Below are 25,992 nucleotides of genomic sequence, written 5' to 3'. Positions count from 1 at the left end.
CCAGAATCTGAAAATTTTCTAAGATTTTTTCAGAAAAAAAAAGCCAAAATTCCTAAAAATTTCCTAAAAACTCTAAACTGTCTCCAACACTATTTTTTGTTTTTTTTCCTCTGTGTTTTCCCCTCTAATCCCTGTCTAATTCCCTTATAATTTCTCTTTATATGTTTCTGTTTGAGCCTCAATTTATAAGAATTGATCAAAAATAATTTTTGATCAATTTTTATTCTCTTTTTGACTGGGATTCAATCCTTGAATCCCAGTCTAACTCTACCAACCCCTATTCCAGAAGGGAACAAAAATTAAAGCTTCAATTTTGGACCAAAAAATAATAATAATAAAATAATAAAAACAAAATAACGAAAATAATAAAATAATAAAAAAATAAAAAATAAACTAATAATAATAATAATAATAAATTAAAATTAAAATTAAAATTAAAAATTAAAACTAAAATTGAACTAAGCCCAATAAACTTAGATTCAACCTGAATCAAGTCTAATGACCCAGACCTGGGCCTGACAAATTAAGGTGTATACATTGTTGATGTAATTTAGTTCTTTATGACTATAAATATAGCTTGAATGCTCACCGACTCTTTCACTTTGTGTTTTTGTCAACTTGATGATCAGTACTAGAGTTCTTACACTAATCAAAAAGCCCAACGATCAACTCACCCTTGTTCCTCAGTTCCAGCATGAAGATGCTTCTTTATCTGCATTCTTTCAAGTTTTTGTTCCTTGTGCTATTCCTCTCCCAAAACATCATACAATCCTTTCAACAATATCTTCCTACCCTGAAGAATTACCACCAAATCGATCTCGCCCAAGTCACAGGCCCTGAAAGCATTGCCTTTGATTGCAAAAAGGAAGGGCCGTATGTTGGTGTATCTGATGGCAGGATACTCAAATGGCAAGGGCCTAATCTTGGTTGGAAAGAGTTTGCCATTCCTTCTCCAAACAGGTAAATATGCTCTATCCAGCTCAAAATTTTTTTTTGCAACTTTTTATGTTCAACGGAATAAAACAACATTTTTTGGTTTTGAAAGCCAAAAGATTTAGTTTAATGGTAAATGCATGTACTTGTATTCTCGCTCAAAATGTGAATTTGAATTCTTTTTCTTCAAAAATCAGCAAGAAAAATGTTTAATTTTTTTAATAAATATCATAATTAAACATTATCTTCTTGTTATTTGCTCAGATTGTTTGGTGGTTTCAGTTTGCCCATATAAATGCAGTTGTTAATGAGAGGGCCATTGCCCCATTGCCTCGATGTAGTATGTAAGATGTTGGCTCTTATAGAGGCATTCATTATAAAGTACTACTTGCCGGGCCCTTTTTTTTCTTTACCTGGTTTATGTTTCTAGTTTTTGATTAAAATTAACATTAATATATCATAATTGACTAAATGCAATGTTCATTACATATCCAAAAACTAGTATGTAAAACATTTTAAATTTATTATACCTTCCCAAAGAGGAAAGCTAAAAACCCTATGTTTCATTGAACTTAAACATAAAATCACATGCGAAATTAATTTATATATTTTTTATAATGTCATATATTATTATTTTAATAAATCTATAGTTAAATATATTTATTTATTTGTTTATTTATTTATGATTTCTCTTATTAAACAACTATTGTTTATATAATGAAAACAAAAATTTTTAGAACTCAGAATTATTCACTCTCTACCAAACAGAAATGAACTGATTGATTTGTTGAAATAATAAGAAACTGATGAATTGGTGGTTAATATTATTTTCTTTGTTGGATAAGGGATAGGAAGGTGTGCGATGGGTCAACAAATCCAGACCTAGAACCAACATGTGGTCGGCCATTGGGTTTGAAACTCAACCATAAAACGTGTGATCTTTACATCGCAGATGCTTACTTTGGTCTCCTAGTAGTAGGTCCGAATGGGGGCGTGGCTCAACAGCTTGCCACTTCAGCTGAAGGAGTCCCATTCAGATTAACAAATGCTTTAGACATTGATACCGATACAGGGGTGATTTATTTTACAGATAGTAGCAATGTCTTCCAAAGAAGGTATTTTAATTTTCCTTTTTAGCTTCCCCAATCCAATTGAAATTGGGTTAATTTATTATAACTCGAGATATTACAGAGAAAATGTCTAATTCATAGTTATTTTCTCATACGTTAAATTCAATAATTCTTAATTCGATTTCAGAATTAAAAATTTCGCATTCGAATTTTTATTTAAAAGAATAGACAAAAATAAAATTAAGATTTTTGGTAGGGTAGGTAAATTAATAGTCAACAATACATTTAATTTTCCGTATGATGATGACCTCTAGTTAGGACGTAGAAGGTCCGTACAACAGTAAATGAGTCAGTATAATTAATAATTGTCAGAGGATTAGTTTATGTCTTTGATATTGGACCAAAAAAGAGTCAATCTTTTTAACTATGGCCCCAATATATTAAATACCAAAACCAGAAAAGAGAAAACAAGTAATTTTTCTTGTTTTTCCTTCTCACGTGAAATTAAAATCAAAATTTAATTTAATTGATTTAGGTTATTATTTTTTAGAGAAAATTTAATAAATTTAGAATTTAAATTATAGTATTTATAATTTTTTATTACAGTTTTCTTTTATAAAAAAATGAAGACGAAATTATTATTATATTTATTTATTAGGTTATCAGTTACATTTTAAAAAAAAAATACTTTTGTTCAATAATTTAATATCAATTTTAAGAAAGATCATATTATATATGGTATATTGATCACAAATTTTTTATAACAAATATTTTAAGACAATTTTTAATCTTTAATAATTCTCATTTTAATAAATAGTTTATAAATTCATAAATAAGATTATAGATCAATGAATTTGTGTGACATCTAGTGAGATAAGTAGTTTAAACGTCAAAATTATTGTGATTTTCTTTTAAATGGTGAAAGAACTAATCAGCATTGTGATTGTGTAGGCAAATTATTTTATCAGCAGTAACCTTTGACAGAAGTGGAAGGCTGCTTAAATACGATCCTCATAGCAAGGAAGTAGCTGTCATATACAAAGGCTTAGCATTTCCTAATGGAGTAGCCTTAAGCAAAGATAATTCATTCCTTCTGGTTGCAGAATCAACTAAAATGAGAATTTTGAAATTCAAACTTGAAGATGAAACAAATGGTTATGTTCCGGAACCGTTTGCACAGTTATTAAGAACCCCAGATAACATCAGAAGGAATGAAAAAGGAGAATTCTGGGTTGCACTAAACAGTGGAAGAGGAGGGATTCAGAATGATGACCAGACCAAATTGCTTGGTGATGTTGACATTTCTTGGTTTACCATGGATCCCGTTGGGGTAAAGTATGATCAAGATGGAAAGATTTTGAAGCAGTTAGATGGAAATGGTGGACCCACATTAGATTCTGTCAGTGAAGTTGAAGAATTCAATGGAAATTTATACATAGGTTCAGTGGTAAAACCTTATGTTGGGATCCTAAACGCATAAAATTTACAATGTCAATATATAAAAATGAATTCTTATATTAATATAAATGTTTTTCTATCATATTTGCATTAATAAAATCTCTTAGTTGATGCGCAATAAAGCAAGTTACTAAACAAATCAGTGGTCGAATTCATGAACAAATTATAGTAATGCATAACATCTTGTTTATTGATATTTGATAGACCACTGACTTGATTTTAATTGATTATACATTAATACTAACATCTTCTGGTTTGGACATAGTGTGTCAAATTGTCAAGTTTTTCTTTCAGCTTAGAAGACTTCTTGGTGTACTAGACTAGACACATTGTCCTTCCATGGGTAAGGATTTTGCACTCGCTAGAGGGAGGCTTATTTTTGGCAAGAGCTGAAAATTACTATAGAGAGATATACAAATCAAATCATAATGTCATCTCCTAACTGTAACTGATGAAAATAATGAGGACGATTGATTATAACACAAGTATGATGATTACCATAATCAAGATATGTATCAAATATCAATCACCTAAACCTCCCCCCCCCCCCCCCCCCCCCCCCCCGCCAGGGGTTATTTTCCCCTAAAATGAAAAGATAGGGAAAAGGTCGTCAGATTTGAAAGAATATGCAATTTGCATAAATTACAGCCAACAGGATGCTAAACTCACCTAAAGTTACCTTTATATAGCCTTATCCAACCATGTTGGCAATCTTGATGAAGTCTTCATTCCCATTTGGGCAAGGAACACCGAATACAGGAGGTGCAGCAAGAACACAAAGGAGGCACTATTGAGCAAAACCTGTTGAATAAGCATAATAAGAGTATGTCTCAAGCACCCAACAAAAAAAGAAAAAATTAAGACGGCACAAAGGTAGGTAAGATGTACCAAAATCCCAAATAAGGAATATATAAAGTTCATTGACGGAATCAAATTATGGCCATGGCAGCAAAAATGTACCAAAGAGAAGCATGGATGTCTATGGTGATCTGCAAGCATTTGAAAGAACTATGCAAGTTAATTTCTGATACTGAAGTAAGTACAAAGATTAGAGATATAAAAAGGATAAACAACTAGCAAAGCCAGTTTGTGTGGAGATCAGTACCCAACCTACGAGGTATTATCCGCTTTAATCTGAAGGTCTCGTAGTTTTGTCCCACAAAAATTGCCTCACAAGTTTGGGATTAAGTCTCAACTTATATATCATATCATATTTACACATTCTCCCAATGTGGGATTGGGGGCGTTACAATATATTTTCTCTTATTAAGAAAGAGGTTGCCAAGACATAGCCAACGACACCCATTGATCGAGCCTGCAATTTTAAAAAATTGTCCACCACAGCAGTTCAGGATATAAATAGAGGATTCCATAGCTTCTAATGAGAAAGAATGTGCATAAGAGAGAACACTACAATTGAGCACAAGAAAATCGAGACACCCCAATCGGCAATTAACTGATTTCAATGTGTGAGAAACTGGAAAATTTTTTTTCTCTTTTAATAGGCTTCATAAAATAAGAGGCATTTGTCATACATAGATTAAAACCATAACAAATGTCGTTCAGATACATTTCTTATATAAAACGCTGTAACAAACATGTGTAAGGGCAAGCACCGTTTCTTATATGAAAAGATTCAACAAACATATATAAAGACATGCACTACTAGTTACCTCCACAAAGCACCCATTGTGAAACCAAATATTCCATGTGTAAGCTGCATGGGCAAAATATTAAAAAGGTCAGTCAATTATTCACTATTCCACTTACAGAAACAAATGTAAAATTCCACTACCACCAGTGCATTGCAACTTTGGCAGAAAAAAATGAACACATCACAACACAACCCAGCTCCACCCATGGAAAAAGAACAACATTGGGATTAGAGAGAACGAGAGGGCTACCGTACTTGACTTAAACCTAATTAAATATTAACTACAAACAGGTTAAATTTTTTAATGCTTTGGTAAATTTGTTTAAAAATAAAAAGGATTTTGCTTAATTGGAAAAGACCAGTGAAATATGGGAAAAGCATATCAGGCTTTTGTACTTAAAGCAAAATCATCACAACTTGTAAGGCTTTTCCACCATAAAGCCCAAGAACAAGAAGAACTATAGCTGAAAAAGAGATAGAGAGAACACACAAGATCCTAATTTTGGTATCTGAGGCGTAATTGGCAATTTTAGTGGTTTAATCATAACTCAGATCACGCAAAATAAGTTCAGGTCAGATCAAATTCAGCTCACCAGATTGCTTAGGGCTTTCTCAGGGCCAGACAAGACAAAAAATAACATAACCGTGGACAACTGGCAAGATGAAAGACCATCTCAATAATTAGGCATCCGATAACTTTCTAGTAATATTCACACATTAAATCTCTTGAAGAGTTACAAACCAATTGTTTCCTCCCACATGCAACACCCCATCTTATAGAGGGGATCACTATTGGCAATGAAAAGAAACATCCAAAGTAGTTATGCTGGCAAAAATGGAATCTGAGTTAGAAACATGTATAGCAATAGTCAATAGATAATGGAATATATTAACAACTGTTTCCAACGACCAAATACATAGTGTTGGCAGGGCCGCAAAGAGCTTTTACTTTCTAAAAATGACCCATCAGTGAGAAATGAAGAAATTAAAGAAAACATAAGTGATACCAAGTAAAACTACTATGATTATGATGCCCCAGAAATCCCATTCCTTTTCTTTTGAAGAGAGAAATCCCATTATTATGATTATAAAGCTCAAAGCTGAACAAAATTAAAAACCAGTTTTTTTTGTCAACACATACAGTACCATCAGCTTTAACCTACATAATGAAATATAATATTTTCCTATCTCATAAATCCCATTGCATGCTTAAAATTTAAACATGAAACCTCTTATTGGTAATCTCAAATTCTAATTATTTACTGTTGCCTTGGGACAAAAGAAACATTTGAACCTAATATCCCATAAAAACCCCAACTCTCAAAGGCAGCTTTCTAGCAACTAATGAAATTAAGAATGAACGCATTGCTTAAAATATAGCAATTCAAACACTCTAAAGACTTGACCAAAAAAATGAAAAATATATTTTTATAAAAAAGAACCTATTTTACAATTGACAAAATTGAGAAAGATAAAACAAAAGAAGCCTCAATTGCGAGGGAATTACGCAAGAAGTAGACAAGTCCGGCGACAGCAGCAAACATGGAACACTCCACCAATCTCAGCGTCTTTCTATAAACGACACCGTTTGCTGCCAAGTCTTCAAGTTCCACCGCCGACCCATTGCTGGGTCCTTGTCTTTCTTCTTCATCGAAATAAACCGCTGGTTCGACTTTGGAAAGGTTTGAAAACTCGAAGCATAGAAGGAAACTGAAGATGATTGAAGGGTAGTTTGGGAAAGAGGTGAGGTAAGAGTGGGCAGCAGGGAAGGGTAGTTCGGGAAATTCGGTTATTATTCATCATAATAGCATTCTCGGATTTTTGTTTTGATCGTTTATTTTTGTTAATCAGTGAGCCGTGACATTTACGAGCAGGTGAGGATAGGGAGGGGCCTTTTGGGCTAAAATTAGGCTGGGCTTCTCCCTTCAAAGCAGCGAAAGCAAAATAAATGTGTTTGATATTGTTAATGGGCTTACCCCTAAAGCAGAAACCCATGACGTCTGAAAATATGTAACACTGATAATCTTTTTGGTACTTTTTTTTTTTTTTTATATTTGAAATTGTGGGATTTAAATTCTGATTGGGGAAGTAAGATTTTAGCAATTTAGCAATAAAAAAATCATAATTTAGATATAGCTTTTATGATTTGGCCAACTTTAAATTTATATTACCCCAATATTTTCCTTAAAATATTTTTTATTTATTTAAAGACATAAATATTAAAAAAATAACTATTAAATTTTATTTAAATAAAATTTTATACTTTTATTGTACCTATGTAAGACTTTATCATTTCATTTGTATTTATATGAGTTGTTATTTTAAATAAAAGATTAATTTATATTAAAGTTTTTTTGGATATACATTAAAATTTTATTTAGATATAATAAAAATATAAAAAATTTATTTAAATAAAATAATAAATTTTAAATTTTTTTTGTTATTTTAACCATAAAAAAGCCACTACTGAACGACTCCAATGGGGTGCCTTTAACACCGGCTGGCTTCCACCAAAACAAAAGGTAGGCATAAAAGTAAAAGGTATGTAGACCACATGACGAATAATCATTCATTGTTTGTTCTCTCTAAAATTCAAATTCAGAAAACAATAAAACTATCAAATTCTTAGAATTTGAATCGTCGAAAGAGCCTTAAAAGAGGCTTTTTTTTTTTTTTTTCTCTTTTGCATTTCAGGTTGATGGGTACCTAAGCATGACTAATAATATATGTAACGTTGGAAAATGTTGAAGTTACTGTTTAAATTAACTAATTTATACAATTATTTTTAAAATTTTATATTTAATAAATTTAAATTTTAATATCGATAAATTTTTTTTATAGAAAATGCTGTTAATTAGTAAAAAATATGGAGAATTTCAATGTCTTACATGGGCAAAACTTTTAACTTTACGATCCCAAAGCCTTTTTAGAGTTCATCAATTACAAGATTACAAAATTATTAGCGAGGAAAGAACAATGGAACATCATGATTATTACCATCTCTAAATACAATAAAATAAATTAGACCAAACAATAATATCACTTGAAACAATTATTATTTATTTGCCTCAATGATGTATGTGGATCTAGCATGCGTTGAGCATGCCGCCTCCCCATCATGTCTCGCCATGGACATGCTTGTACCAATAACAAGCTTCATTTCTTTTATTAATTATTTATTTTTCTTCTTTCCTTATGTTTTGTGATCAATATTTCGTTTTTGGCTAGTCTATATTTTTTTTTATAGATATGGAGCTTATAAAAGGTATTGTTAATGAAATGTGACACATCTATTTTTTTATAAAAAAAAAGTTTAAGAACAAATAAGATTTATTTTGTTTTTAAAATTTAATTAAATCATCAATTTAATTGAGATTTATAAATTAATTAAATTTTTATTTACTTATTTTTCATACTTACAAATCATTTACCAACAAAAAATCATGAAGAGATTCGAACCAGGTGCGATTGTTGGCATGACACATCTAGTCTAAAGACATCATCCTAGTTTTTATACTTTTGAGGGTTTGGTTCATGAGTTATGTCTAAAATTGTTTCATACTTCTCATCACCAAGATTGCCTATGAAGCCTAGCATATAAGAACAGTTACTTTCCAAAAGAAAACTCTAGGGAAAAAATGCCAAAGAAGTTAGGCCTCCATTCCTCCATGGGGACCATGCAAATGGATCTGTCGGTAGAACACGTGCTCCATATCTACATGAAAAGAACATATGATACAAGATGGGTTTCATGAACCATGGCACAATTTCAAAAGAAAGTGGACCAAATTAATGTATGCATTCTTATATCTTTATTTATTTTTTCTGATAGGTGACTTTCATCAATCCAATAGTAGAAGAAAATGAAGAAACGATTCTAATTGAGAAGAGAGTGTTTTCCACTTGGCATTTAGCATGGGAAAAAAGTCAATAATCAAGAAAGAAAAGTGAAGAAAATCAGGGAAAAAGTTGACAAAACACATGACAGATTGATGGATTTGGACCATGCATACATTGATTCAAAAGACTTTTTAAGGTGGGACTTAAATGACAGAAAAGAAACTCTACAGCATGTAGCCCACAGGGTAAAATCAAAGTGGCTATGGGCAGTGGAGTAGAGAGCGTGAGCTTGAGCTTTGGTTTTGGTTTAGTAGGAAGATACTTACTTGGCTTGTTTCAGAGTTTCAGTAACTTTACTCAATTTGCTGTTGCATAGTCCCTACACAATTATACATGTAGGAAATGGTGCTTTTCTACATCACTGTTTTTACTTTGTCCAAAGAAAAACGTAAAGGCAACGCCTTCTCTATGCTTTTCATTATCATCCATCTACCTACCTTAAAGTGTTCAGCTACCTTGCATTCTTGAGAATCTTAAGTGTCTTTAACTTTTCTAACTCTGCTATTTTTCTCTTCCACTTTCACTTTTCCTCCCCATAGTTGATCCTTTGCTTCCTTGATCAACTTCAATATATGCCTATTAAAGCAAGCATTTCGATCTTTATACCCTTTCTCGAGATATGTATTTTCTGGCTTGTCCAAGCACTACTTCCTGAGAAGCCAATCTTTCCAAGTTTGGGGATTCATTTTAGTACATAATGAAGAGAAGCCATGAAAGAGAGAGGCAAAGCTGTGGAAGTGTACAACAATATTGATTTTTTCCAAGATTATAGCACTTCATCGGATGTTCCATGTAAGAAACACCCGCAACCATCTTCAGTTGGTGTATGTGCGTATTGTCTCAAGGATCGTTTGATCAACTTGGTTTGCTCAGATTGTGGTGAACAGCGTCTCTCATCTTGCTCTTGCTCTGAAATCTCCTCCAACCCTCGAACTTCATGCACTGGTGAGGTAGGTAGCGTTGGTCGTGTCTCATTCTTGATAGAGAATGAAAACAAGGATCAAATTCTAAATCCAATTTCCAAGCCTAGAAACAGTAATAGTGGAAATAAATCAGAAGAAATTTTCTTACTCAAGAGAAGCAATAGTAGCTGCGTTGAGATCAAGAAAAAGAACGGATTTTGGAGAATTGGAAGGTTGTTTAGGAAAAAGAGAGACAAAGATAGTAATAATTGTGGTAAGAGCGTTGGTGGGGTTGATGACAAAAGTGATTTGTGGGTTGTTGATTACACGGGTGTGTCAAGGTCAAGGTCTCTTTGTAGCTTCAGGGGTGGTGGAATTTTTGGATCTGAAGATGGAAGTGACTTGATGAATATTTCAGGTGCAAGGAGCTCCATTTCAGCTGCTAGGAGTTCTGGTGTCAATGGTGGTTTGGTTTTTGATCCTGAACGGAAAAGTGGGTTTAGTGAAGCAGAGCCGAGGAAAAGTGGCTTTGATAGTGAAAGAAGAGACAGTTCTTTCATTGAGTCTGATATTGCAGATATTAGAGCTATGAGAAAAGGTGTTGGTGGTCTCATGGATGTTGATGGTGGTTTTAATGGAGCAAACAGGCGGGTGTTTTCTCTGAAAGAGAGTTATTTTACTGGTGGGGATGATTCAGGCTTCATTGACTTAAAATTTGATTTCCAATCAGAGCCTAAAGGGGATATCCCTGCAGTGAAGAAGGGTGTTTTTTCTGCTTTTGGCAGCATGAGGGATGGTGGTGATTTTATGCCATATAAATCTGGTGGTTCTATTGAAAATGCACTGGTTGGAGATGGGGCCTTTTGCAATGGAGGTTCATGTCGGATGACAGTGGATGAAAGAGGAACCAAAAAGAGCAGAAAGAGTTTCAAGGGATGGCGATGGATGTTCAAAGCACCATCCAAATTGGACCATTCCGGAGAAGAAAAATGAAGATCTTACAGTTCATCCCTGAAGCCCTGACAGGGTTGAACTTGAATAGCCCAATCTTTCAAATTTCAAGCTGTGTTTCCTTTGTGTTCTTTTCATATGTATTTTTCCCACATACTTTCTTATGTAGTTATGTCCATTTAAGTAATGAAACAAAAGTGGCTAGCTCAGGAATGTCTTTGATTTTTCACTTACTTCAAAAACTCAAGAGAGGAACAAAAAGCAACAAGGTATTTTCAGGTTTACCATTTCTTCCTAAAACAATCTTCACATCATCATCGATACAATATTACACTTGGTGAGGAAGCAACTAAGGCTTGTCAATCTCAAACTAGTTCCAACCAACTTAATTTAATTTTTTTTCCCAATAGATGGATTCTATAACAGGGTATCTTTCAATTCCAAGTCCTTGGTGGAATTGTCAAAAGATTTTACAAACCAAGCAACCGAGTTAGTTAACGACTCTTTTGAAGTTTGAACATTGAAATTGAATAGATTTATGCTTCATTTGGGCGGCGGGAGAATGGGAGAGGTTCAATCACAAAACGACACTCTCAATGTGATAAAATCCCTCTTAAAGCCTATCTAATCCAAATGAAGCATTAATCTATCAGATGATAGGGTTGAATTTATAATTAGAATAGTAATTTTGAATATTAGCAATCCCTTGGATTCTAACCTTCATCAACCAAAAGAATGAAAGCATGAAAGAGAATTGCTTTTTTAATTGTTGACTTTTTTTAATCTTTTGGATTAAAGTTAATTATATATTTTTATTTGAAATAAAAAAAAATACAAATTGATATCTAAAGAATTAAAATGTGTAATTTGCACCCTAAACTTTCAAACTATATATCATTTTAATCTAAATTCTAGTATTATTAACTTAACTTACCCATATACTATCTAATCATTATAATTTTGTTATATAAATGTTATTTATTAAATAAAAGTATTAAATATTTTATAAAAACTTCTAAAGGATGTCATGTGGATCTCCTATGACAAATAATAATTGATCTATTCTAGACAATTTTTACAGGTTAAGTAAAAAATATTTTTTTAATTTATATAAAAAATTGGTTAATAATATGTGCAATAAACACATAATTTTATAATATTTATCAAATGTTATATATATATATATATAAAAGCTAATATGATTAGCAAGATTAGAGTTAAATTTAAGATGATATATAATTTAAAAATTTAGAATGCAAATTGTATTATTTAAGTCTTTAGGAACTAATTTGTATATTTTCTTAAAATTTAAGTACCCCAATATAATTAATTTTTTGAATTAGAACTGAGATTTGAATTCTAATCCCTTGGCCCTGAAGCATAATCCATTAGCACCGAGCTAACAGCTAATTGGTAATAGTTGCTTTCCTCCTTTGCGTCGCGCATCTGCTTTTGAATTGGTTTATACTTTGATAAATGAACAAAGCTTCCACGAAACGTATACACTTAGCTAATAGTAGACGCCATTGAACTTTCAACTATGCATTAAAAAAAGGCTTGCTCTGACTAGTTGTTAGTCAAATGTGTTGTTACTTGTCTAATGCCAATGTTGCTTGTTTGAATTCAACATATCTTCTCTTTCAGTTCAGATTTTATAAGAGATTTCATAGCAGAAAAGTACTCAGAGCAGCAAAATCAGAAATTTTTGGAATTTAGAAAGATGTATGTAACAAGGCCTCTTTCTATGTATAAACAGTCTCCTTCAGAGCTTGAATTACCTCCTCCTGAGGGTCCGAATTCCGGTATTCTGGTAATCCTGGATGAAGAAGCAGAACCAACTTGTTGTTTTGGAATGTTCAAAAGTCATGAGCTGAATCGCCTGCCTTTCCCTCAAAACAAGAAGATACGGATTCGCTATAATAATAATAATAATAATAATAATAATAATAATAATAATAATAACAATAGTACTTATACACGCGCTGCAGCATTCATTCCTGTTCTTGATCAACCATTGTCTTCCAATCGGTACTATGCGTTACAGCCTCGAGGAAGTCATAAAGGGTAAGTATGTTGTCATAGATTTAACTTAGTTATCAATTTCTGAGGATATTGTTTTGTATTGGCTCTTATTCTAATTATTAATAGTGGATTTTTGAATTGGGGTGTAGGGAAGCATTCACAAATTCAGCAGAGGAAGATGTTGTCACTTGCTGTTTCTGCAAGTGTTTTCCTGACATTGAACCACAGCCAGCAGATCATCGTGACATATATCAACAATTTGAGATCTGTCCTCGGAGTTGGGGAGGCTTTGTTGCCAAATCTGTAGCCCCAGATGGGGTTCCTCCAACGTTCTTGAGGAGAAAAGGCTGGCGAGTGCTCATCTCAACTCCTCGTAATTTCACATTAGGTGAAGCACCAGGGCTTGACACTGCCCTCCGAGCCCGCCTACCCGAATTCAACTTCCCATTATCTCACAAGAGTTCAGAACCTATGGTTGTTGGAAAATGGTACTGTCCTTTCATTTTCATCAAAGATGGAAGACCGAAAGACCAGATGGCTGAATCAATGTATTATGAAATGACACTTGAGCAAAGATGGGAACAAGTTTTTGACGATGACTATAATGAAGATAACACCGTGGTCGTGGATGCCACAGTTGAAAAAGAAGTAGTTAGAGTTGATGGGATGGAGGTTTTGCAAGATGAGAGGGAAATACTTGATGGGGTGATGTGGTTTAGGAGTTCTAGCGTAACAGGAGGGGAAGTAGCTATTGGGTTAAGTTTGGCAATCGTTGAGAGAATGAAGTGGGAACAAGAAAGGTTTGGGTGGACTGCTGGAAATGAAAGGCAAGAGAGGATTCAAACAGTAGAGGAATTTGGAAAGAATGGTAAGTGGAACAAATTTGGGTGTTATGTGTTGGTGGAGAGGTTTGTATTGAGAAGAATGGATGGAAGTGTGGCATTGACCTATGATTTCAAGCATACTCATCAGATCAGAAACAAATGGGAGTGATCATTTATGCTTCTTTTGTGCCTACGAGAATTTTCTCCTGGTCATGATTGTGTATAATTTCTAATATAAATTAGGTTACTGTAATGAAGTTAATTCTTCTTCGTTTGCTTTTTCCAACAAATTTTGAATCAATAACACGAAAATATCTGAATTCAACACAGTTGAACCATTTCTTTCTACAAAAATTGACAGTAGATGACAAGCTGAAACCAACGGAAAACCACTAAGTTTTTGCCACTTTATCTTACTACTAATATAAGAATCAAGCGTTGTCCCGACATCCCTTCTCCCACGAAAACGCCACACTACAGCACCGACATATGATGACAAAAAGGGAAAATGCTAAAGGGAGTGAGTGAAAGAACAAGGTTGCTTTCCAATTTGGTCCCAACCATGATGAAGAAGAAGCAATCCCCTGGTAGTGTAATGAACAGAGCTAGACTGATTAATCATAGTATTAAGGAAGCTGATGGTTCCCAAAAAATAAAGAAAGCAAATGAAGTATCGCAGCCTTAAAGAAAAACCAAGGAAAACTAAAGATAGCCTGAAGAAAATGTACATGACAAGGCCTCTCTCAATGTACAAAAAGTTTGCTTCACAGTTGTTCTCAATGCCTCCTGAAGGCCCGAATTCTGGCATCTTGGTGATCCAAGATGAAGAATCCGAAGTAATAATAAGCTGTCGGATTGTGCAAATGAAAGACTATAGTGTCAAAGAGGCTGAATAGATTTATATGTTTCGTTTGGTTCCTTCGGTATATATTTAGGTTGAACAGTGTTTGCAAGCTATGAGAGTAGAGCACGACCTTGCCACTGCTACAGCAAAAATTTTCTTGGTGACAGGCAGTAGCTGTCAAGTATGCAGCAGCTTCTTGTTGATCCTCCTCGAAAGCGGGCAGCAGCTTGTTCTACATTGAAATTCAATGGCTTTCTTTAATTATTTTTCTCTTTTAATGTCTCAGGTTTCAAACTAAATCACGCATGAATGGTTGTGTGAACCTGTCTCAAGCTTTTCAGTTTGCAACGAAGTGATTCACAATTATTACAGCAATAAGCTATAAGCTAGACCTTATTGGGAAGTATCAAGTTATTTGAGATAAGCAGCCGGGCATACTTTGGTTTTATTTGTTTACCTCAAAGTCAGAAGCAAAGGGTGACAAAACTTTGGTAGTGTCAGTGAGTGGCAGTGATTTTCGGTACCCTATTAGACCTTGTCGCCAACTTTTAAGGTAGTGCTTGTTAACGTATTGAAAAGATTTAGATTAAATTTTTTATTAAAAATAATTAAATTAAAATTAAAATTGATAAATTTAAAGGTTTTATTATATAAATTAAATATATAAAATTTGAAAAAATTTTAATAAATTTTGATATATTTTTTATATAAATATTTTTAATAAAAATATTGATAAAATTTTTATGAATAAATAAATTTAAATTAAATTTAAATTATAAATAATATTTTAATATTTTTAAATATTATTAATTTTTACATTAAATTTTATTTAAAAAATTTTATATAAATTTTATCCCAATAATTGTGATAATCGAGTTTTTTTCGAGATATTTTATAATTTTGTTCCTTAATAAGGATCATTTTAAATTTGTTTGCGTAAACGAGGTACTTTGTAGCCTGTGAATATCATGTCAGATTCTTTAAATACATTATCGTTACTTTTTCTTTTTTATTACAAAACACTGTTTCTGCCTGCCTTTGAAACATGGTGAAACAGGGTAGGAACAGGGTTTCTAATTCAACAAAAGATTTCAACCCATCAAAAGCTTATGGAATGCTAGATATAATTATCCTCTCGTTAAGATATGAAAGGAAGGTAGCATTTTAACGAGCTGATCTTTCAAGCCACTAATAATATTCTTACGTTCTCTGACTCTGCATATATCTTCTACTGTATATAGCATTATAACACCACAAATAATTAAATAGCTTAAATATTTATAAATGAAAGCTTTAAGACCAGTGCTTAATAGTTTAATTGAAGCATTTCCTCTTCGATCCTGAGTTTTACAGCCCAAAGAGATGTACAATGACAGGGCTGTAGATAAAGGTTCCAAGTCAATGACACCCTTAGTAAGTCTTTCATTTTCTTATTGCTTTGATTCAATATTTTGGCCTTGTTTTCATAGCCATTTTTACTTTCAACTGTCTTCTTGATTTGATTTTGGCATATAGGAAGAACCCTAAATGACAAGTTGATTCAGTTTTCTCATTCTGGTCCATTCTTTTTTATTAGTGGCCAAGGGGGTCTTTGCCAAAAGGGGCAAAGACTGATCACTGTTGTTATAGTTGAGAGAAAGGCTGCGCCATCAACTGATCCCCCAAAGAAGTTTCTTCTCAGTCCTATGTTCTAGTAATCAATTCGAGCCCTCCAGCAAAATCCCCATTTCCATCTCCAAGGCCAACACAGTTTCCCAAGCATCATGGCCCTGTTAAAGAACTTCCAAACGCATCATCTATAGGGACAAATTTGGCTCCTATATCTCCATCCCTTGTTTATGATCCCACCTAAAGTTTTCCTATTATGCTTGCTACTGATCTTTGATTGCAAGAGAGTTAAAAGCATGGAAGCAGAGAACGTGTAATCTCTTGTATTTGAAAAATACTTCCATGAAGGTTGATAAGTGAAATTTATGAAATTTTTTATTAAAAATAAATAAATTAAAAATCAAAATCAATAAATTAAAAGATCTCGTTACATAAATCAAGCTTATAAAATTTGAAAAAATTTTAATAAATTTTGATATATCTATTAAATATATATTTTCAGTAAAAATATTGACAAAACATTTATCCTTAAATAAGTATCAATCAAATTTACATTATAAACAATATTTTTAATAATTTTTTTTTTACATATTACTGATCTTGATATTAAATTCTATTAATTTATCAATTTAGATTTCTTGTTAAAGTTTTTGTCTATTCATTTCTAATAAAAAATTTCACGAACTTCATCTATAAAACTTTATATAAGTTTTGTGCTTTATATTTTGTATGTTAAAAGAAAAGGATAATAAAAAAATAGAACAAGGCATGATAACCTCATTTAGATAAATAAGTTTAAAATTATACCTATTAAGAAATAAAGATTTTAGAATAACTTTCCGTAGGAAAAGAATTCTGTGATAATCTTGCTATTAGAAATTGTTTTTGTTATCCAAATTGTATGAAAAAAATTTGTTAAAATTTTATGAAAGGTTATCAAATATTTAATAAATGCTACTAAAATATATCCAAAGTTAAAAAAATGAAAATTATATAAAAGGTTATTAAATTATTTATATATATATATTTATAAGGTTACAAAGTCGTATTAAAAGTTATCAAAATGATATGAAAATTATAAAAATTTTGTCAAAAATTACCAAAATTATATCATTAGTTACTAAAATTTTATTAAATGTTATTAAACTTCTAACAAACATTACCAAATATATCAAAAGTTATTAAAACGAAAATTATATAAAAAGTTATCAAATTGTATTAAAAGTTACTAAAATTGTATTAAAAGTTATTAAAATTATATTAAGGTTACTAAAATTTTGTTAAAGATTACCAAAATTTTGTTAAAAATTACCAAAATTTTATCAATGATTATCAAAATAATATCAAAAGTTATCAAAATTTTATCAAAAGTTATAAACATTTAACAAAGGTTACCAAAATATATCAAAGGTTATCAAAATAAAAATTACGTAAAAATTTATCAAAATTATCTCCAATATTACCAAAATTATATCAAAAGTTACCAAAAATTTATCAAAAGTTATCAAATATCTAATAGAGGTTATCAAAACAAAAATTATATAGAAAATTATAAAACTTGTATTAAAAGTTATCAAAATTATATCAAGGTTACTAAAATTTTGTCAAAAATTATCCAAATTGTATCAATAATTATCAAAATAGTATCAAAGGTTATTAAAATTACTAAAATTATATAAAAAGTTACTAAAATTATATTAAGGTTACTAAAATTTTGTCAAAGATTATCAAAATTTTATTCAAGATTCTCAAAATAATATCAAAAGTTATCAAAATTTTATCAAAGGTAATCAAACATCTAACAAAAGCTACCAAAATATATCAAAGGTTGTCAAAATAAAAATTATGTAAAAACTTATCAAAATTATATAAAAACTTACCGAAATTATAGGAAAAGTTACCAAAAATTTATCAAAAGTTATCAAACATCTAACAAAAGTTATCAAAATATATCAAAAGTTATCAAAACAAAAAGTATATAAAAGGTTATCAAATTTGTATTAAAACTTACCAAAATTATAACAAGGTTACTAAAATTTTGTCAAAAATTACAAAAATTGCATCGATAATTACCAAAATAGTATCAAAGGTTATTAAAATTATATAAAAAAATTATCAAATATCTAACCAATATTACCAAAATTTATTAAAGGTTAAATTATATCAAAATTTACTAAAATTGTTTTAAAAGTTATCAAGATTATATTAATATTGTCAAAATAATTTAAAAAGTTATCAAAATTGTATCAAATATTATAAAAAGCAAAACTATATCAAACACTACCGAAATTTTATCCAAGTGAAATGAAATGTTTGATTTGTGTTTAACAAACTACTCATACCAGTGGTAATAGGACTCGTTTGGTTAAGATTTGGCAAGAAATTGGCGATTAAATGAGATGGGAAGGCTTTATCACCGCACTATATCATTTGATCAAATGAATTTTTAACTTTTATACACAATGTAAATGAATAATAATTAAATAACTTTTATAAGGAGAGAATGAAAATGAGCATTATGTTATGGAATATACTATTATTTAGAAGATAGAACAAATAAAGGTCCAAAACAAATATTTGAGTGCACACTTAAATGGAAAGGATATAACTTGAATATATAAAATAAAAGCAATATGCTAAGATTATAAAAAATTGGAGGCAAATAATGGTTGATATATTCTTATTTCCATGTGATTTCCAGTTGTTTTGCTTGTTTTTATATGAATTGTCAGTTGAATTTTCCTCTGGCAAATTGGTTTAGAGTGGAGACCACCTTAGGCTTCATTTGGATCTTCATTTGGTATTGTTGAGATGCGATTTGCATCACTGTTTTACTTAAATCGTATTGTTTTTGTGATCACACTAATTAATCTTGATGGTCCCCAGTTCCCTGTTGGAGCTCTGAAAAATCACCCAACCTTAACGCAGCCTTCTTCCAATTTTGTTCCTATTTTTTTGGCTTTTTTTTTCTCCTCTACCCTTAAAGTCATAATGATTTGACAAAAATATCTCTACCATTTTTTTTTTGTTTTTTCATTTGTTAATTTAAAATAATTTTATTAATTTAAAAATAATAAATAAAATGTATTAATATTTTCATTAAATAAAATTTTTAAAATTTTAAATATTATAAATAATATTTAAAAATTTATCAATATATTTTTAAAATAAATTTTTTATAGTCATTTCTATTCTCACCTCATCGTTATCGATATTTTATTATTTAAATATATATTTTATTATTATAATAATTAATCTCATTTTCATCAATATTTTTAATTTTATCAAACAAATATTAATATCCATCCAAATATATATTTAATCTAGTGGCTTTGAGCATTGGTCCTGGAAGAGGTCTCTGAAGCTGAGCTTTGAAGGTGAGGTTAATTCTTTTTGTTCTCAATGCTATACAAAAGGAATAAGTGAAATCTGTGATGGTTTTCCATTACAAAACTTGATTGATTGATTAGTGTAAAGAAGATGAACTTCCAACTCTGAGTTTAATTTTTTGTTCCCGAAATCTAATTGAAATGTGAGTTCACATAAGAGTATAAAGTCTGCCTTTCCCTCTTTTCCACACCAGATTGCTCTTTGGCGATTTACTGGAAAACCAGAGAGTCGTGTCAAAGCAAACGACCAGTCAGCCAGGGAAACGATTGCCACAAAAATTAATATTGTTAAATGATCAAAAAACAAGCATTTATCGATAACATGTGGCAGGAATTAGACACGGTACTAGGATGTGCGACGAATATAATCCATCTTTTTCATTGGTATACTTTAACGAAAGATCCCATGGAACACGGTGACAATATTGTGACACTTCAATTATTTAATGACGCGAATATATATATATATATATTAATTTTCTGGTAAATATATATTTTTATAAGATAGTTTTGGTTCGTATTTCCTTTAAAATGTGGAAATCTTTTATACCCAATATGTGAGGAATGTATTTAAGCACGTTTCATTATAATTACTGTCTAAATTTTGGCTAAAATCATCTTTACCAAAAAATTTTTAACATATTTATTGTCTTAATCAAGAATTTGCTTTGTTGTTTCATACAAAATTTTTTTTTCTTAGCTGGTGTTTGATTTAATTATTGAAGTTAGTCTTTTTCAATGCGTCTGAATTTTTATTTTGAAAGTCGGTAAATAATTTGTTTTTAAATAACTAAAAATAACAACAAAATGAAATTTTAGTGCAAAGACAGCCCGAGTATATTTAATGAAATGGCCAATTTAAAAACAGCATTAATTTCTGGGCCACAGTGTATTTAATGATACACCCAAAAAAACTCCAAAGGCATGGGAAACGTTGTTTACGAGTGGACCCCTTTTACTAGTCCTATAATCGCGGAAGCAGCCACACGTTTTTTGGGTGATTCAAGGGAAACCACAAAAAAAAAAAAAAAACTTTTTTTTTTTTATTTTAAATACTCTTTATTGCATAGTTTCTTATTTTATAAAAACGAAAAAGTTACATTATGTCTTTGCTCGATTAGATGGATTCAATTTGATTCAAGTTGAGTTATGAATAAAATTTTTTTTATGTTTAGATTCGATCTAGCTTAATATATTATTTGGTTAATAAAAAATTAATTTTATTTAATTTTAAAATATGTTTACAAATATTAAAATATTTATATTTTAATATATTTTTTTAATTTTCGAACTTCTTGAACTTAATGGATGGAATCAAGTATTAGAATCGATTTTAAAAAATTAATTAATTTCTTTCAATTCATAAACATTTTTAATTTTACAAAATATCATTTTAAAGAATAAAGAAAATATCATTTTTCATTATTTCAATCTAAATCTAATTGATCTTGACAGTAGCCTGGATATGGACATAAAAAATAGAAAACTCATGATGAAAAAAAAAAAAGATGAGCAAGTAGCCTTCCTTAATTAGACCTAATATCTTAAAGTTTGTGTGGACTGACAATAACATTTCACTTATAATTTTTTTAATACAATCATTTAATTATTTAATTATAATAAAAATTTATGTAAAAATTTATTGCTTATAAATATAAATTTTATATAATCATAAATTTTGATTAATTAATTATAATGAAAATGTTGTGAAAGATATACTTCCGGACTGAAGAGCTAGACAATGGATAAAGTCGGATGAGCTAGTGTCGTCTCACCTATCATTAGTGTCCTTCTTCTTTAAATTTGGGTTCCTCTTTATAGCAATGTTATATATGTCGCCCTTTTTTTTTTTTTCAGTAGGGTTGATTGAAAATTAATAGAAGAAATAATTGGGATGGTAAAGTGTCTGGCTTTAAACTTCATAAGGCAAGTTTATTTGATCTCAAACAATAAGTTTTTTTTTCTTTGTATTTCACCCAAAAATTCGTAAGAGATTTCAATATACATACAATCATATTAATTAGTTTGATAAGTTTTCAAATTAAAATTTCAATAATTAGTTTAATTAGTATACTTTCTCTATATAACCATACTAACACTATACTTTTGTTCTTTATTTTTTTTACTTGGACATTAAAACAAAAAATTCAACACGCAATCGATAATTTTTCAAAGTTGTTGGCCAGTATAAATTGATATAAGTGATTAAAATTTAAAGTTTAAATATAAAATATTTAGATTCGAATTCTTTCGATTTTTTATTGAGAAATAAGTTATAAATTCTAAAAATATTAAAAAATATTTAAAAATATTCATAAATCTTCTTGTGGAATGAAAACTTATTTCAACTTTAAAAATAAAATAACCTCTTTTATTTTTAAGCTTTTTAGAATTAAAGATAGATCTTTATTTTTTGCATTTGCCTTTTGTTATTTTTGAAACCAATTTAGAATTAGAAAAGGTTACGAAGATCAATGCTACAAGTGGAAATAAGCACATCCTTCCAGAGTCTCGTGCCTAACGCACGTCCATACATCGTTGCATTTGAGAGATTAAAACTAAAATCTACATATAATTACACAAAATATTTAACAGTTTTTATATTTTAATAAAAAGGGGGTTTTTTTATTGGTTTTTTATTTTTAAAGATATCTAATAATTTGCATTCCCCCAACTAAAACACTAACGGATAGTTGAAGTTGATGTTTCAAGCTAGCGCAGCCACCAGTTGTCGCGGTGGTTGGAGTTGAAAGTGCAATAGTTAAATATCAGCACTTCAACACCGGCGACTAGTTTAGCAGGACTCAAGAAAGTACGGCAAATGGGACAAGTCATGGAAAGGCTGTAACCAAGCCACCTATCCAAGCAAACCTTATGAAAAAGGTGATTACATCTCAGCTCTCTCATCTCATCATCTTCTTCTATTCGGCATAGGCAAACAGCACAAGCCACTTCTTCTTCTTCATCGTCGTCGTCGAAGCAGTTCTGTTTTTGCTGCTTCCAATTGTATCTAACTACACCAAGTTGTTGATCAGCAACGCCTGGCAAGTGCTGCTGTGGGAATTCCTGCTTGTCGTAAACGTTAGGGAACATAGAATATTTAAGCAACAAGTTCCAGGCCAATTTCAATTGGTTTAAAATCAAAAGAACGTAATACAACATGGTCGTTGAGTAGTTGAGAGGAAATTAGCTGTGGAAGAGCTGGTTGGGTGAGAGGATCAATGGCAGCAAATTGTGAATACCTAGCAATAATTCAGAGGGGAATACTTGGTATTTATAAAGTTGAAAGGGAGGGATCGGTGACATTGTGGGGCAAGCTACAAGACCAACATTTTTCATTAATTAGAAAATTAATTATTATAATATTATTTACTTGATAAAGTTTTATGATTATTTTTTTTTTATCATTCAATTTTTGAAAAATTATAAATTTTAAAATTTCATTGCTCAATCGTTAAAGATTAACGATAAATTATTGTGATATTTTCACATATATGACATTGGACAAAATTTACATAAAATTTTTAAGTGAAATTTGTGAAAAATTTTTGTTAAATGATTTAAAATATATATAATAAAAAATTTAAATCGATAAATTAATAAAATTTAATGTAAAATTTCATAACATGTAAAAAAATTTTATTAAAAATATTATTTATAATTTAAATTTGATTAATATTTATTAAATTGTAAAAAATTTTATCAATATTTTTATTAAAAATATCTATATAAAAATATATATTAAAATTCATTAAATTTAAAAAAAAAAATTTAAACACTTAATCTATCTAAAAAAATTTTTTAATTTTTATTTTCGATTTTAATTTTTATTTAAAACCGATACTAAACTTCACTACTGATATCTTAAGGAACAACCCCCACTTCTAACTCAAAAAAAAAAGCCAGCTCAATCTTCATATCGACCTTCCCCTCTCTTAAAACTCTAAAGCTAAATTATCATTCATCGTTTAGCTAGCAGCTTAACGTTACGATCGTGTTTCATATTCTCATGGCCCACTCTCTCCGTTATCATTTTTAATAAAAAATTTCACAAATTTTATTTAAAAAATTTCACAAATTTTATTTAAAAATTTTCACTAAATATTACATTCAATTACTTATCTAACATGTAATGTTATAAATTCTGAAAAATATGTATCTGATGTTAAAAATAAATCACGTTTTTGGTCTCTTAGCATTTTTAATTTTTTATTTTGATTATTTGATTTTGAAAATTTTACAATTTAATCGTAAAAGTTTGTAGAATTAAATTTAAAAATGTTAATGATCAAAATTTTAAATTTAAAAAATATTAGTGGTTTAATAAAAAGATCAAAATAAAAAAAAAATTGTGAAAATTTTAGTTATTATCTAATTTACTTAAAAATAATTTTTAGCAGACATTAACTTTTCCTAGGAAATTTCTATAACAAAACAAAATATGTACCTGATATTTACTGGTGTTTGAACCATGCTTGATTTAGACTTTTGTGGACGAGAATGACAGAGAGAACACGTCGACGGAGCCAGGGTGCGTTTGGGTGGATTTTTTTGAGTTCTGGTTGTGTTTTACTTATTTGGTCTCAAAATATTTGAATTGTATTAATTTTTGTGAAATTTAAAAAAAATTAATTTTAATATATTTAATATTAAAATTATTTTTTATAAATTTAAAGTTTCATTATTTTTAATATTAAAAAGTAAAAAAATCATAAATTATAATTTTAAAATATATAAAAAAGAATTTTAGATTAAAAAAAGACATAATTTTAAGATATAAAAAAAATGAACAAAAACAATAGGTAATTTTTAAGACTAGGTTACAAATTCTCCTTTTCCTAAACATACTTTCTACTCATTTCTAATGTTTGTATAATTTGATTCTCTTCATCTAATTAAAACAATGAGTTTAATTTTTTTTTTTTTTTTCACATTACACCATTTAAATCAAAGTTCAAGTGGGTCAGCGGTTGTCGTGGGCGCGATTGATCAATCGAGATGGGTTCCTAATTCCCTCACGCAAAACCTGAATGAAATTGGATAAAAACGTGTCTTATCTTCTCTTGCTTTATAAAGGATTCCGTTTTGTTTCCATGAAAAGAAAAAGAGTGATATTTTGGGAACATCTGAATCGAGAGATGAATTGACGACCCATAAGCAAGCGTATGGCAGTGTTCCTTTCAATGAGAACGAATTATATTTCGTCGGAAACCTAAGACAGTGTCATCTATCAACGACCCTGCTTTTGTTTTTGCATGAAAATGTGGCTCACAATATACAAACAACGGGCTTATGTAAGTCCACCAGTCCCCTTCCAAAACCAGGTGTGGACGGTGGAAGGACTATTAATGCAATTTTATGCGTCTCTGTTTGTATCGATCCTGTACATTCACGGGCGGTAGTTAATAATGGTAGCCTGAGGGGGCCTTGGCCCTCCAAATGTTATATATATATATATATATATATATCATTTTATTATCAAATATATATTATAACAATAAAAGATGCATTTAAAAGATAAAATAAAAATGACACCTCTCAAATATTTTATAAATTTTAAAAGTAAAAAAGTCACGATAGATAAAAAAAAAAAGGTTATATTTTTCGTAATCAAAAGAGATAACTGAATTTCACCAAATAATGAATTAATCCACAATTTCAAATAAAATTCTTTACTTATTTCATCTTCAAATCACTAATCAATTGTTGTGATTTATTTTACCTTTTTTCATTCAAATCTTTACTATTTGACCAAAACTATAACGTAATGATAATAAAATAAAATTGTAATTTTTTAAATTGAGAAAAGAAAAGAAACGTATTTATATTGTTTCAGATTACAAATAACTTAAATGAAAAATGAGTTTTCAAATAATCATTAAATAAATTCTAAGTTTGATGATTTCTTCAAATATAGTGGATTTTTTTTTGTTCAAATGGATTTTAAAACCAGGAGAAGATTATTCAATTTCAATTAGAAGCAACATACTTTTGACAAAATATTTTTCATGAAAAGGCTACAAGAAAATAGAAAATCAATGATAATTTTTAGTGATTTTCACTAAAAAACGTCACTAACTTTAATATTTTTATAGAGCTCGAATGATTTTTTAACAAAACATCATTTAATATTCAAATAATGATGTTTGTATTATTTAATGCTACTAAAAAAACAAATTAGTGGCGTAAACACCTCAAAATAAAATCCAAAATTAATAAAATATAAATATAAATCTTTTAATGGTGTTTTAGGCAATAAACGTTGTTATTCGAAAATAAATAATGATGTTTTTTAAGGAAATGCCACTATTGTAAAGAAATTAACGGCGTTTCTAAAGTAAACGTCGCTAAATTTTTTTCCTCAAATTGAAACTCCTTTTTCTTCTTGCAATTTCCTTTCATTTTTCAATAAGTTCTCCCACTAAAAGTTTTCCCCT

The 25,992-nt window shown here is 29.9% G+C and overlaps 5 protein-coding genes across 5 annotated transcripts; 3 read left to right on the top strand and 2 right to left on the bottom strand.

Moving 5' to 3' along the window:
* Positions 1–225: 225 nt before the first annotated feature.
* On the top strand, positions 226–3,812 carry LOC111318201 (protein STRICTOSIDINE SYNTHASE-LIKE 10-like). Its single transcript, XM_089755343.1, has 3 exons — positions 226–960; positions 1,779–2,048; positions 2,955–3,812. Exons 1-3 carry the CDS (start codon positions 695–697, stop codon positions 3,481–3,483), a joined length of 1,065 nt encoding a protein of 354 aa, XP_089611469.1. The 5' UTR covers positions 226–694; the 3' UTR covers positions 3,484–3,812.
* A 200-nt stretch (positions 3,813–4,012) lies between these two features.
* On the bottom strand, positions 4,013–6,908 carry LOC111318200 (uncharacterized; the record flags this gene model as incomplete). The annotated part of the gene is made up of 7 exons (XM_089755346.1): positions 4,013–4,262; positions 4,350–4,450; positions 4,567–4,776; positions 5,135–5,178; positions 5,709–5,768; positions 5,858–5,941; positions 6,594–6,908. Coding segments are annotated over 5 exons (552 nt in total), but the record flags the coding sequence as incomplete, so codon positions are not given.
* A 2,279-nt stretch (positions 6,909–9,187) lies between these two features.
* LOC111317727 (uncharacterized) lies at positions 9,188–11,083 on the top strand. Its single transcript, XM_089755341.1, has one exon. The coding sequence runs from the start codon at positions 9,726–9,728 to the stop codon at positions 10,908–10,910; it is 1,185 nt and encodes a 394-aa protein (XP_089611467.1). The 5' UTR covers positions 9,188–9,725; the 3' UTR covers positions 10,911–11,083.
* Positions 11,084–12,519: 1,436 nt separating this feature from the next.
* LOC111317571 (uncharacterized) lies at positions 12,520–14,052 on the top strand. The gene is made up of 2 exons (XM_022920005.2): positions 12,520–12,932; positions 13,040–14,052. Exons 1-2 carry the CDS (start codon positions 12,589–12,591, stop codon positions 13,881–13,883), a joined length of 1,188 nt encoding a protein of 395 aa, XP_022775740.2. The 5' UTR covers positions 12,520–12,588; the 3' UTR covers positions 13,884–14,052.
* A 7,981-nt stretch (positions 14,053–22,033) lies between these two features.
* On the bottom strand, positions 22,034–22,796 carry LOC111317570 (uncharacterized). The gene has a single exon (XM_022920004.2). The coding sequence runs from the start codon at positions 22,715–22,717 to the stop codon at positions 22,268–22,270; it is 450 nt and encodes a 149-aa protein (XP_022775739.2). The 5' UTR covers positions 22,718–22,796; the 3' UTR covers positions 22,034–22,267.
* Positions 22,797–25,992: the final 3,196 nt, after the last annotated feature.

Source organism: Durio zibethinus, chromosome 2 (assembly GCF_047325235.1).
Source record: "Durio zibethinus cultivar Kanyao isolate XHJ-2024 chromosome 2, ASM4732523v1, whole genome shotgun sequence".
Lineage (NCBI taxonomy): Eukaryota > Viridiplantae > Streptophyta > Magnoliopsida > Malvales > Malvaceae > Durio > Durio zibethinus.
The sequence above is the reverse complement of the archived record's forward strand: the minus strand, read 5'-3'. Positions and strand labels throughout refer to the sequence as shown.

Coding starts and splice junctions, on each gene's coding strand:
- LOC111318201 (XM_089755343.1), top strand. CDS start 695: ATGAAGATGCTTCTTTATCTGCATTCTTTCAAGTTTTTGTTCCTTGTG. Junction 961..1,778: donor GCCATTCCTTCTCCAAACAG/GTAAATATGCTC, acceptor TTGTTGGATAAG/GGATAGGAAGGTGTGCGATG. Junction 2,049..2,954: donor AGCAATGTCTTCCAAAGAAG/GTATTTTAATTT, acceptor GTGATTGTGTAG/GCAAATTATTTTATCAGCAG.
- LOC111317727 (XM_089755341.1), top strand. CDS start 9,726: ATGAAAGAGAGAGGCAAAGCTGTGGAAGTGTACAACAATATTGATTTT.
- LOC111317571 (XM_022920005.2), top strand. CDS start 12,589: ATGTATGTAACAAGGCCTCTTTCTATGTATAAACAGTCTCCTTCAGAG. Junction 12,933..13,039: donor CCTCGAGGAAGTCATAAAGG/GTAAGTATGTTG, acceptor ATTGGGGTGTAG/GGAAGCATTCACAAATTCAG.
- LOC111317570 (XM_022920004.2), bottom strand. CDS start 22,717: ATGTTGTATTACGTTCTTTTGATTTTAAACCAATTGAAATTGGCCTGG.